The 12,271-nt window shown below is 34.7% G+C and overlaps 1 protein-coding gene across 4 annotated transcripts; it reads left to right on the top strand.

The window, feature by feature from the left end:
* Window positions 1-451: 451 nt before the first annotated feature.
* LOC110942336 (type IV inositol polyphosphate 5-phosphatase 3) lies at window positions 452-10,792 on the top strand. 4 transcript variants are annotated; one of them, XR_002594761.2, is made up of 8 exons: window positions 455-624; window positions 1,646-1,790; window positions 1,901-2,005; window positions 2,957-3,323; window positions 4,412-4,596; window positions 9,943-10,063; window positions 10,152-10,357; window positions 10,575-10,792. XR_002594761.2 is itself a non-coding variant. In XM_022184090.2 (7 exons), the coding sequence occupies exons 1-6, from the start codon at window positions 594-596 to the stop codon at window positions 10,306-10,308; spliced, it is 990 nt and encodes a 329-aa protein (XP_022039782.1). In that variant the 5' UTR covers window positions 452-593; the 3' UTR covers window positions 10,309-10,357; window positions 10,575-10,792. The 4 variants fall into 4 exon arrangements, 1 of the variants encoding a protein (XP_022039782.1); XM_022184090.2 differs by lacking the exon at window positions 9,943-10,063 and having other exon boundaries at window positions 452-624; XR_002594762.2 differs by lacking the exon at window positions 10,575-10,792 and having other exon boundaries at window positions 9,943-10,040; window positions 10,152-10,291.
* The last annotated feature ends 1,479 nt before the right edge of the window (window positions 10,793-12,271 follow it).

Raw genomic sequence — 12,271 nt, 5'->3', positions numbered from 1 at the left:
AATGATGAATAGTAACTTTATTTTTATAATAATATATAGTTTTTATGTTATTTTTTATTTATTTAATATATTATAATAGTTTATTATTATATTTACTTTTAATAACATGTGTGTATTAATTTATCAATTAATTTGATACTTCTTTAATAATTTACTTTTATAACTTTTTTTCTAAAAACTTAAGTACGTAGTTGTGTTTGATTTTTTCCCTCGATATTCCTTTATAAGTTTTGTTAAAAACAAAGCTGTACTCAAAATAAAATATTTATTTGTAATCATAAATGGTACGATAATAAAGTAAACCGCTCTAATGGTTTGTCTTTCTAAAAAAATGTTTTGTTTTCAAATCACGTTTGTTTAACACTATTATTTGCTCAATTTCGCCGTAACACGTGACGTTAAAAAACTAGTATTGAATTATTAGAGTTTGTATTTCGAAATAAATAATAATGTATAAAAAAGACTTTTAAGGCACCGGCCAGGCAGGCAGCCATCCCCCACTTCTTAATATCATACATCATTTTCCATGCCCAATATCTCGTCAACCCACTTGCTCTTCAGTCTTTACTCTTTACCATCCTCAATCAAGCACAATGTCCCAACCCTCACAACCCACTTCCTCCGGTGAGTTACATTTCTTAGTTATTCCCTCAATTTCATCTTCTTAAACAATCACAAATAACTAAAGGCCATTTGGCCCAGCAGTAGTTCCATGATTTTTCTTATAGGAGGTCTTTGGTTAGAGTCTCACCTTAAGCAATTTGCTCCGGGTTGAGCCAGGTGTTTTTCCAGTTGTGAGTTACCTTTTAGGCAAACGGGCCGGGTCATCACATTCTATTCGAAGGTGATCTATTTCCTAGGTCTTTCTTGTTCAGAAAAAAATCACAAATCTTTTCTTGTATATATAGTTTTCGAAGGAATATGTATAGTAATTATAAATTTAGAATAATATATAGCTTTTCAATATTTTTTATTTTAATATATTATAGTATAATATTATATTTATTTTTTCACATATTTCTATTTTTTATTATTATATTTACTTTTTACATATTTTCATTTTTTCCCTTTCTAAAACCTTATTTCCTTTCTGATTTATTTTTTATTTTTAACAATTCTCTTTTTAAATCATTTTTACTTTATCAATTATTTTGATATTTCTTTAATAACTTAAGTTCGTACATTTTTTTTTTAAAAACTTAAGTACGTAGTTGTGCTTTATTTATATCACTTACCGGTATAAGTTTTGTAAAAAAACGAAGTTGTACTAAAATAGAGTATGTATATTGTAGCGTAAATGGTACGATAATAAACTGAATCGATTCTAACGGTTGGGCTTTCTAAACAACATGTTTCATTTATATTATCATTTGTTTTGTTTCGTCACAACGCACTACGTAAAAAAAACCTAGTTTATATTATATATGACAAAAAGCAACTTACTTTATAATAAAGTAGACAGTTTGGTCTTTTTTGTAGTATTCTTTAAATAATATTACTTTTTATAGAAGGTGATTATTTAGGTTTCCACCCAACCTGGCCATGTGTTCCATGCCATATACATACACTGATATATATATTTCTAAGTTAAAGGGCCATTACTTATATCTTATAATCTTTGTGGATGTTGTTACTTGCTAGCTAGCTAGTTTGATGGGAAACATATTAGGAGTTCAGCTGAAAGGATTTGTGGAGAAGCTGAAGAAGCAAGTGACGTCTTATTGGCCGAATAAATCTGGATTCAAGGATAACAAAGGAGATGAGTTTCGGATTAAATCAAACGAACTCAGGTTTATTACATATGATTCACAAATCACACATTGAGTTGATCTAACTAAAATGCTGCCTCCTTAAAACTTTTAATTTATTGATTGTTAATTTTGATGATGATGTTGTTAAGAGTATCTGCTCATACTTGGAATGTTGGAGGGGAACTTCCATCAGAGGATCTGGATATTAGAGACTGGCTGGATGTTGACTACCCTGCAGATATATATGTGTTTGGGTAAGTTTTTCTTTTTAGTTTAAAGAGTTAAATGCCATTTTAGTCTCTATTGTTTAGGCCATTTTGTCACTTTAGTCCAAAGGTTTTATTTTTTGACTGTGGATCCAAAAAGGTTTCACCGTTGCATTTTAGTCCACTGGGTTAACTTCATCCATTTTTTCTGTTATCAAGAAAGACAATTCGGTTATTTTATATGTAATTCTGTTAACTAGAAGAGTAATTCGGCCGAATTGCCCTTCTTTAGGGGCGATATGGAGCAATAGGGGCGACCGGAGTTGATGTCGCCCCTATTGTCGTCGCCCCTAATGCTCCAATTTCTTGTAGTGTATTAGTTTCAGTTTCCAAGAAGCAGAAAAAGAATATAACTGACACAGTTTAAAAAGGTTAAATCTATGAATCTTATTAGACCGGTGGGTATGGTTGGCTCATCCCATGGGATGGGTCGCCACGTCACCGCCACGTAGGAGAGGCTTGGAGAGGATGGACCTAGGGGTGGGGGATGAACCCCTTTATATATATGTATGTATGTATAGATGTGTGTGTGTGAGGAGAGAGGAAGTTGGCCCGTCAAAATCGGCTTGGGGAGGACGATTTGACGGGAGAAGGGGCGGCGACGGGCATGGGGGTGGGAAGATGGGGCGGCGACGGGAGGACGGGCCGGAGGACGGAGCCCATACCCTCTTGTCTTAGTTATTAATAGTTAAAAGTAATTAATATATAATTAATTTTATAGGGTAGGGTGTAAATGGACAATAGAGTATGTTGTTTAAATAGAATAACCCTTGTATCTTTCGTGTATCAAACTAGCTAACTAGATTGCATTTATATAAAAAAATGTAGTTTATGAAGCAAAAGGTAGAGACACCATGTTTAAGTTTCCATCTTTTTTCTCAAGCAAACCTACCTTTTTTTTTTTTTTTTTTACTCTTAACAAGCACGCTTTTCTTGTAGTTTTCAGGAAATCATACCTTTAGAAGCTGGCTATGTTATTGGTTCTGAAGACACCCGTCCTATTCCAATATGGGAAAACATCATTCGCAAAACCCTAAACAATATTCAACCTGTAAACACGATATTAGAAAGTGATAGCGACACTGAGGTGGCATTATGCACATCTAATGATTCTTCAACAACAGATTCTAAAGAAAATGTAGAAGATTCTTTCACAGATTCCAAATCACAATATGTCAAAATAGTAAGCAAGCAAATGGTTGGTATTTTTATCACCATTTGGGTTCATAGAAGCTTGAGGAAGCATATACAAAATGTAGATGTGTCTACCGTTGGTGTTGGTAAAAAGGGCTTCGTAGGTAATAAGGTATGTTTCTTCCTTCCCTTGAAACTTTTTAATTAGTATAAGTTTTTCTAGAAAAATAAAGATTTTGAGGGTGACAATGATTATGCGACATGAAGTAATTATAATACGATAACTAGTTATAAGGGGAGGCGGGGTGGTTATATTTGTTGTGTGTGATAAGAAGTTCCACGCGTGGAACTTGCTGAAATGCCCACCGCCACCAACTATTCAACGAGTGATGGAATCTATTCCGTGATAAAATCAACGCGCGTTATGGGCTTGTGAGTGATAAATGGATGTGAGGGGGTGTGAGGGTTTATTGTTGTGTGTTGTGAGTGACCACCATTGCCACTAAAAAAGGTTGTGGGTGATGGAAAAATGGTTGATGACATGGCGAAACTTGATTGGGTGTTGTGAGTGATATAATTTTTGCAAGTGATGACCACCCCCTCCCCCTAATACAGTATGTAAAAGATAGTGTGACTGTGGATGTACTTTTGTTGTTTGAAGTAGTATAAATGTATAATAGTAAGATAATTAGTTTTTTTTTTCTCAGTGTTAAGCAAATTCTGCTATTTAAGAACTAATTAACAAGTAGAGTAAACTGCTAAAATGGTCCCTGAGATTTGGTCACTTTTGCCACTTTAGTCCAAAACTCAAACCTTTTAAATCTAGGTCCTTGTGTTTTCAATTTTGTTGTCATTTCCATCCAAAATCAAAATCTGGTCAGATTTTTCAGTTAACATCCAACTTTTCTGTCTTTTTCCTCCCTTTTAATGAAGGGCAAAATGGTCTTTTAAGGTTTTATTATAACAAATTTAAAAAAAATCTGACCATTTTACGCTTCATTAAAAGAGATGAAAAAACAAAAAAAACTGGATGTTAACTGAAAAATCTGACCAGATTTTGCTTTCGGATGAAAATGACAACAAAATTGAAACCACGGGCACCCAGATTCAAAATGATTGAGTTTTGGACTAAAGTGTTAAAAGTGACCAAACCTTAGGGACCATTTTGGCAGTTTACTCTAACAAGTAAAATGACCAAAATTTACATCATTACATAACTAGAAGTTGATTATTTGCAATGATTTTGTATTTCCTTTGCAGGGGTCTGTCTCAGTGAGTATGTCCATATATCAGACAAATTTCTGTTTCTTATGCACTCATTTAACATCTGGTGAGAGGGACATTGATATTGCTAAAAGGAATGCTGATGTGCAAGAAATATATAAAAGAACATGTTTTAATTCAATGTCAGAAGATGCACTTCCAAAGAGCATTATGGATCAGGAGTAAGTTTAGTATTTAGATATGTTTATTTTGTATAATATTAGAGTAAATTGCCATTTTAGTCCCTGAGTTTTGTCTAAATTTGCCATTTTAGTCCAAATAGTTTTTTTTTGCCTCTAGGTCCCTGACTTTTCCCTTTTTTTGCCATTTTGATCACATACACTAACTCCATCCAAAAACTCCATCTTTAACAAGGGGTATTTTGGGGATTTTCATTTTAAATGTTTTCAATTGCCATTTTGATCCAATTCCAAAAAATCAAAAAAATTCCAAAAAATCAAAAAAATTCCAAAAAATTCTAAAAAATAATAAAAATTCTAAAAAAATCATAAAATTTCTAAAAAATTCTAAAAAAATACAAAAAATCCGTTTCGGCGCGAACCGTTTCGAACCCGAACCGTTTCGAGCTGAGCCGTTTCGACGCGAACCGTTTCGACCCGTAACGTTTCGAGCTGAACCGTTTCGAGCTGAACCTCGAGATCTACTGGAACAAGTGTGGATATTTCTTTTTCATTTCCGATTCAAGTTCCCATGTGTACTCGGGTCCTCTTTTGGAGTCCCATTTTACTTTGACCAGAACCAATCTCTTATGCTTGAGATTCTTAATCTTTCTATCTTCAATCTGTAGAGGCCTTTCTACAAATTTGAGTTGTTCATTAACCTCTATATCCTTGAGAGGTATTACGAGTGATTCATCAGCTAAACACTTTTTGAGATTAGATACATGAAACACATCATGTATTCCTGCCATTTCTTCTGGCAGTTGTAGCTGATAGGCTACAGGTCCTATTCTTTTAAGAATTTTGAAAGGTCCAATATATCTGGGACTAAGCTTTCCTCTTTTGATGAATCTTACCACTCCTTTCCAGGGAGAAACTTTCAATAACACTTTATCTCCCACTTGAAATTCTAATGGTTTGCGTCTGTTATCAGCATAGCTCTTTTGGTGATCACGTGCTGTTTTCAGTCGTTCCTTGATTTGAATGATTTTATCAGTTGTTTCTTGTACTATCTCGGGTCCAGATAATTGTTTTTCCCCAATTTCTGCCCAACAGACTGGGGTTCTGCACTTTCGTCCATAAAGTGCTTCGAATGGTGCAGCATTGATACTTGTGTGGCAACTGTTATTATAAGAAAATTCTATTAAAGGTAAGTGTTCGTCCCAGTTACCTCCAAAATCAATTACACAGGCTCTAAGCATGTCCTCCATTGTCTGAATTGTCCTTTCGCTTTGTCTGTCCGTTTGAGGATGATAAGCTGTGCTTAGATTTAACCTGGTTCCCATTGCTTTTTGGAAACTTGACCAAAAATGAGAAGTAAAACGGCTATCTCTATCGGAAACAATTGATAAAGGAATGCCATGTAATGAAACAATTTCATTTACATACAATTTGGCTAATTGTTCCATACTAAAGGTTTCCTTCATTGGTAAGAAATGAGCTGACTTGGTTAATCTATCTACAATCACCCAGATTGTATCATTACCTTTCCTTGTTTTAGGCAATTTGGTAACAAAATCCATTGTTATCAATTCCCATTTCCAAACTGGTATTTCTAATTGTTGTAACAATCCTGAGGGTTTCTGATGTTCAGCTTTAACTTGTGAGCAAGTTAAACATTTAGAAACATAAGCTGCTACATCCTTTTTCATTCCTATCCACCAGAAATTTTTCCTTAAATCCTGGTACATTTTATCACTTCCTGGATGCATCGTATATTTAGACTTATGGGCTTCTTCTAATATACGGTGACGTAAATTTCCTAATTTAGGTATCCACATTCTCTTTTTATGGAACCTCCAAATTCCATCTGTTCCTTGTTCTAATTCCTTAATCATTCCTTTTAACTTTTCAGTATCCTCCTTGATTACTGATTTTTGTGCTTTTCTAATTTGATTGTTTAAATCTACTTGTAGATTTAATTTAAGAGAACGTACCCTTTTTGGCTTTTCGTGATATTTTCGACTTAAAGCATCAGCCACCACATTGGCTTTTCCTGCATGATACTGGATATCACAATCATAATCACTAAGCAATTCCATCCAGCGTCTCTGTCTCATATTCAATTCTTTTTGCCCGAAGACATATCTTAAACTCTTATGATCTGTGAATATGGTAAACTTACTACCATAAAGATAATGTCTCCAAATTTTAAGGGCAAAAATTATGGCTCCTAATTCCAAATCATGGGTCGAATAATTTCCTTCATGACTCTTAAGCTGTCTAGATGCATAAGCTATAACCTTATGACGTTGCATCAATACGCATCCATAACCTAACTTAGAAGCGTCACAAAAGACTACAAAGTCTTCAGTTCCTTCTGGTAACGCTAGTATGGGTGTATGGGTTAATCTTTGCTTAAGGATACTAAAGGCTTCTTCTTGTTTTGGTCCCCATTCAAACTTAACAGATTTACAGGTTAACTTAGTTAAAGGAATGGCTATTCTAGAAAAATCTCGAATAAATCTTCTATAATAACCGGCCAATCCTAAGAAACTTCTAACTTCAGTTGGTGATTCTGGGGTTTTCCATTTGGTAATTGCCTCGATTTTCGTTGGATCTACATGAATTCCTTCATGGTTAACTAAATGTCCGAGGAATTGTACTTGTTCTAACCAAAACTCACACTTTGAAAACTTAGCATAAAGCTTCTCTTTTCTCAATAAACTTAAAAGTAAATGCAAGTGCTTTGCATGCTCATCTTTACTTTTAGAGTATATTAGAATATCATCTATGAAGACAATTATGAATTTATCCAAATATGGCTTACATATTCGGTTCATCATGTCCATAAATGCGGCTGGGGCATTGGTTAAACCAAATGGCATGACAGTAAATTCATAATGACCATACCTTGTTCTGAATGCGGTTTTAGGAATATCCTCTTCCTGTACCTTTAATTGATGATATCCTGATCTTAAATCGATTTTAGAGAAAAATCGAGCTCCTTGAAGTTGATCAAACAAATCATCGATCCTCGGTAATGGGTACCGATTCTTAATCGTGACTTTGTTCAATTCACGGTAGTCAATGCACATACGCATTGATCCGTCCTTCTTTTTAACAAATAAAATCGAGCTCCTTCTGTCACCGCCCCCGATCCCTAGCTCCCGGGAACGGGCGGCCGTGAACCAGTTTCGGTGGTATCACATTTATTTATCCAATTTGGCAGCGGAAATTTTCATCAGGACCGTAGTTAGGAAATATTTTAATCAGAGTAAACCACCATGTTTTATAACATTAAACATATGGGTAAAAACCCAAGTTTTCAATACACACGTTTCATAGGAATAAATCCTATTTATTTAATAAAAACATCCATTTTATTCTTAGGTAACTTTATTGCCACTTTTCCAAGCCTTCAGTGCTGTCCAGCTGGCTTCTATTTGGCTTTCACATTTTGTTACCTGAAACGCGTTTTAAAAACATTTTGTCAGTGGGAAATACTGGTGAGTGATTCCCAGTTTAATCAAGTTTAAGTAAAAACCAATTTGCAGTATTGAGGGCACATCCGCAATTACATTTGTATCCAAGACATCACAATTAACATCAGTGGTATGGTCATACTCAACTTATGGGATGTTACCACGCCAGTAACCAATTTTGTATACAAAACCCCAACATACCCACTATAATTGTATTCTTTACAAATACTCAAAAACTGCTTTGTATATATTTAATTAAGTGAGGTTTTGTAAGAACAGTAAACAAAAAGGTTTACAAAAAGCGAATCAACTCACATTGCTGTCTTAGGTGATTCTTTAGTGTTTCCTGGTGAATATCTATAATTTACACAAATGCACGTGTGTTAGTATAATGACCCATTTTAACATTAGTAATACCCTCCCCGAGACGGCATTCCAACGACTACGTCGGGCAGAACCACGACAGCCGTTACGGAACCCTAGATCAATCGGGCAGCGTATCTAATACGTCTCCAGGGGTTATAATACTTACATCGTAGCAGAACCTCGCTATTTTAGGGGATATTGAACTCGGGTATAATGCCCACTATTTAAAAGTGTAGAGAGACAGAAAGAAAAGTGAACGAAAGCGGACTGAAGGCCGATGGCCTCCATTTATAGGGCTGTAATTGAGTCCCCTCGCGGCCCGCGTGGAGTTTGGGCCGGGCTCACGCGGCCCGCGTCAACTCCGGGTCAAAGCGTAGCTTGGTCCGGTCATACACTAGGTTCGACACGCGCTGGACACGTGGCGGCTCCGGGTCATGCCACCATTTAGGACGCGCGCGGCCCGCATCAACTAAACCGAACATGTACGCGGCCCGCTTGGGCTTATGGTTTTGGCAATATACTGGTACACACTCGCGCGGCCCGCTTTAACTTGAGGTGAGGCCCTACGCGGCCCGCCTCAACTTAATAATTATTGTTTTTATTTATTTTATATAGTATAATCTATTTTGGGGCTCGGTTTTCACATACGGGGTGCATATAAAGACACATTGAGATATTTAAAATATATTAGGGTGTCGGAAATATTATGAGGATGTCTGTTTTACCGAGGGTTGTTATAGAAAAGATAAGTGATTTGGTCAGAAAGATAAGAGTTGATTTCGAGAGAAATACCAGGGGCCATGGTTTTGGTTTTCCAGTGGGCCTATACAACAGCGGATTCAGTAATGTGTCACGTTCAACCTCAATATTTTATATTTATTGATTATTGATTTTTTTTTTTTACTTTTTTATTAGTATATAATAACTGTCTTTAAGGTTTTTAATATTTTATTATTTATATACTTGGTTGAAGAGGCAAGAAGAAAAAGGACAAGTGTCGGGGGAATACATCTTTGATCATTTGATGTTAACCTCTTTATTATGCGTTACTATTTGTTTGAATTTAATTTTACAATATATGAATATTAAATGTTAAATAAAAAATATAAAAGTGGTGGGGTAGAATCATGTAGGACCATCCTCCCATGCCCCCTAGTTTTGGAGGATGATCCATCCTTGGGAGGACTATGACGTGTCGCCTACGTGGCGGATCATCCTCCAAGGATGGTCCATCACCATACCTTGTAGTCTAAAAAGTTAGTATAACACACATTTGAGAAACTTTGACTCCTTTGAAGTGTTTGCCTTTTTAGCTTAAAATACTTAGATTTTATCCGTTTTGACCTGTTAGCTAACAAAACACATAGTGAATTGACTCGTTTATAAGTAAACAAGCTAAAATAACCGTCTTTAGTGAATTGACTCGTTTATAAGTATAAACAAGCTAAAATAATCGTCTTTAATGGTAATACACACTTTTTTGCCTAATAAACTTGTACCTAACTAACACATATTGTTGGATTAAAAACACTTACAATAAATTTGTAGCTAAAACTAGGAGGAGCGTTTGATGGATGGACGGAAGGCGTTTTAAATTTTCCACCAACTTACAAATATGAGCCAAATTCAGATATATATTATGGCAAGGATCCTAAGGTTGGTAGGCGTACCCCTGCATGGTATGACCACAATTTAGAAATATATTTAACTTTTATTATTATTTATTCTTATATCTTAATCTTTTTCTAAGCCACATGTTTTCTTCAGGTGTGATCGTATACTTTCATATGGGAAGGGGATACGACAAATAAGCTACAAACGAGCTCAGATTAGATTCTCTGACCATAGACCTGTTTCTGCATCATATTTGATGGAAGTTAAAGCATTTCCATTAAGAAAAACTACAGCACGCCCTTACATTTAGTAATGCAAAGATGGAAAACTATGGATCAACCCGCGTAAAGTCAAAACATGTGAGCTTCTTTGTTTTCTAGAGATGGTAAAATGGACAGATAAAGTAACATGTCAAAATGGGTTACGTGAGAACAAGTCAATCTTTCGTGTACATGTCGAGTTGTTTGACCGAAACAATATATTGAAAAAAAAAAACTATTAAAAATGCATCTAGATTAATAAAAACAAGTTATCTTAATTAAAACTTTCTCACATTTTAATGTTGTAATGTGGCAGGTAGCATCAAAGTGGTAAACTAGCTGCTTCATTCACATGTTGAGATATGTTATTGAGTTTGTTGAACATACAATTTGAGCTCAATATATTGGACTCAAAACTATATGTTATTTATTTATTTATTGACAATGTGTTTGCTAATTGTGGTTAAGGGTTTGTGTTATGTAAAAAAATTGTTGCAATGTATTATCAATATATACAAGTGAATAGTTTTAATATTTTTCTATTGGACTACATATTATTCTTTCCATCTAATAATCAACATGGATACCAACGCATCTATATCTTCCGGCTTGAATCCTGACCTGGGCTATATCTTCATAGTTGAGTTCTGGGTTCCATTAATTCCTTCATCCAGGGCCGGCTCCGAGCAAGTGCTGGGTGGGCGCCGGCTCAGGGCCAAAACCGGAACGGGGCCCGTAAAAATTTATAACAAGTTTTATATATTAATCTGTGTTTGACCCTTCAAATGGTGACGATTAGAGTAGTTACAGTAAAGAAATTTGAGTAAAACACGATCGGAATTTTTTTCCGGCCAGAAACACCGGCGGGAAGGGACCGAAAGTGGTAGAGGTAGAAGAGGTGAAAAAGACTAGAAGATGAAGTTTAAAAGAATATTTTATTATCATCTTGTTGGCTTTTCAAACTTAATCATTCAAAAAGCTGCAATTGCAGCTTTCAAGAACAGGAACCATAGGTGAAGTTATTTAATTACAAAGTAAATTCAAGTTTCTACATATATTTTTATGTCTTACTAGTTTATTTAATTTACTGTTAGTACAAACATATTAGTTTATTTCATTATTTAGATATTATATTTATCTATGTATTTTTTATATATTTTCTATACATATATATTGTTTTACCACTGTATTTGCCTCGAATTTTGTTTCTATATTTGTTTATTTATATGTAGAACTATAGGATATATTCCTTGGTGTACATTGTACTACCTTGATGAAGATGCTTTTATAAATAAAAACAATCAAAAGTTTTTAAGATACAGCAACTTCAGTTATTGATTTAAGCTTGTTCTACATGAATATTATTAATAAAAAGGTTTCGTGTAAATGTATCTATATATCTATCTTACTAGAGTTTTGTTTTCTAATTAATTGCTATCGATGTTCAGAAAAAAATAAACAAATAAAAGAAACTCAAACAAAATAAGGGGTATCGAATTTGTTGAATAAAGAGTACCACTTAATTTTCGTTTTGATCTTTATATATTGACCTTAACTTGAGGCCCAAATGTTTAAACATTCAAACCCAATTAAAATAATCATCAAACGTCGATTAAAACGGGAGGGCCCGGTTTTTTATCGTGCACAGGGCCCAAAATTTTTATAACATTTTCGAAGACGGCCCTGCCTTCATCTTCTGGCTTCGGCTTTTTTTTTCCATATTTCTTTTATTTATTATCAAAGCTGTTTGAGTTGGTTTTTCAAAGTCCCCAAGCTCAGTTTGAGGTTTTAGCCAAAACTGGGTAAGAACCACGTAAAAGCTCTCATGATTTGTGTTTATGATCAAAATTACTATATATGAAGGTTTTGATGCATTTTCGACATTAAAGTTAGGATCTTGATGTGAAACAAGCTCAGATTTGGAACAATCGTCTTGAACTGTTGTAAAGTAATCAGATTGATATTGTCACGTTCTAGGGTTCCACATATATGTTTTCCATGGCTTTACGCACC

Source organism: Helianthus annuus, chromosome 5 (genome assembly GCF_002127325.2).
Source record: "Helianthus annuus cultivar XRQ/B chromosome 5, HanXRQr2.0-SUNRISE, whole genome shotgun sequence".
Lineage (NCBI taxonomy): Eukaryota > Viridiplantae > Streptophyta > Magnoliopsida > Asterales > Asteraceae > Helianthus > Helianthus annuus.
This window is presented reverse-complemented; position numbering and strand designations above follow the sequence as displayed.

What these genes read in the sequence shown, in the direction of transcription:
- LOC110942336 (XM_022184090.2), top strand. Translation starts at nt 594, where the DNA reads ATGTCCCAACCCTCACAACCCACTTCCTCCG. An exon ending in CTCACAACCCACTTCCTCCG is followed by an intron (nt 625 to 1,645) that starts GTGAGTTACATT and finishes CTTGCTAGCTAG; the next exon opens with CTAGTTTGATGGGAAACATA. An exon ending in AGGGCTTCGTAGGTAATAAG is followed by an intron (nt 3,324 to 4,411) that starts GTATGTTTCTTC and finishes TTTCCTTTGCAG; the next exon opens with GGGTCTGTCTCAGTGAGTAT.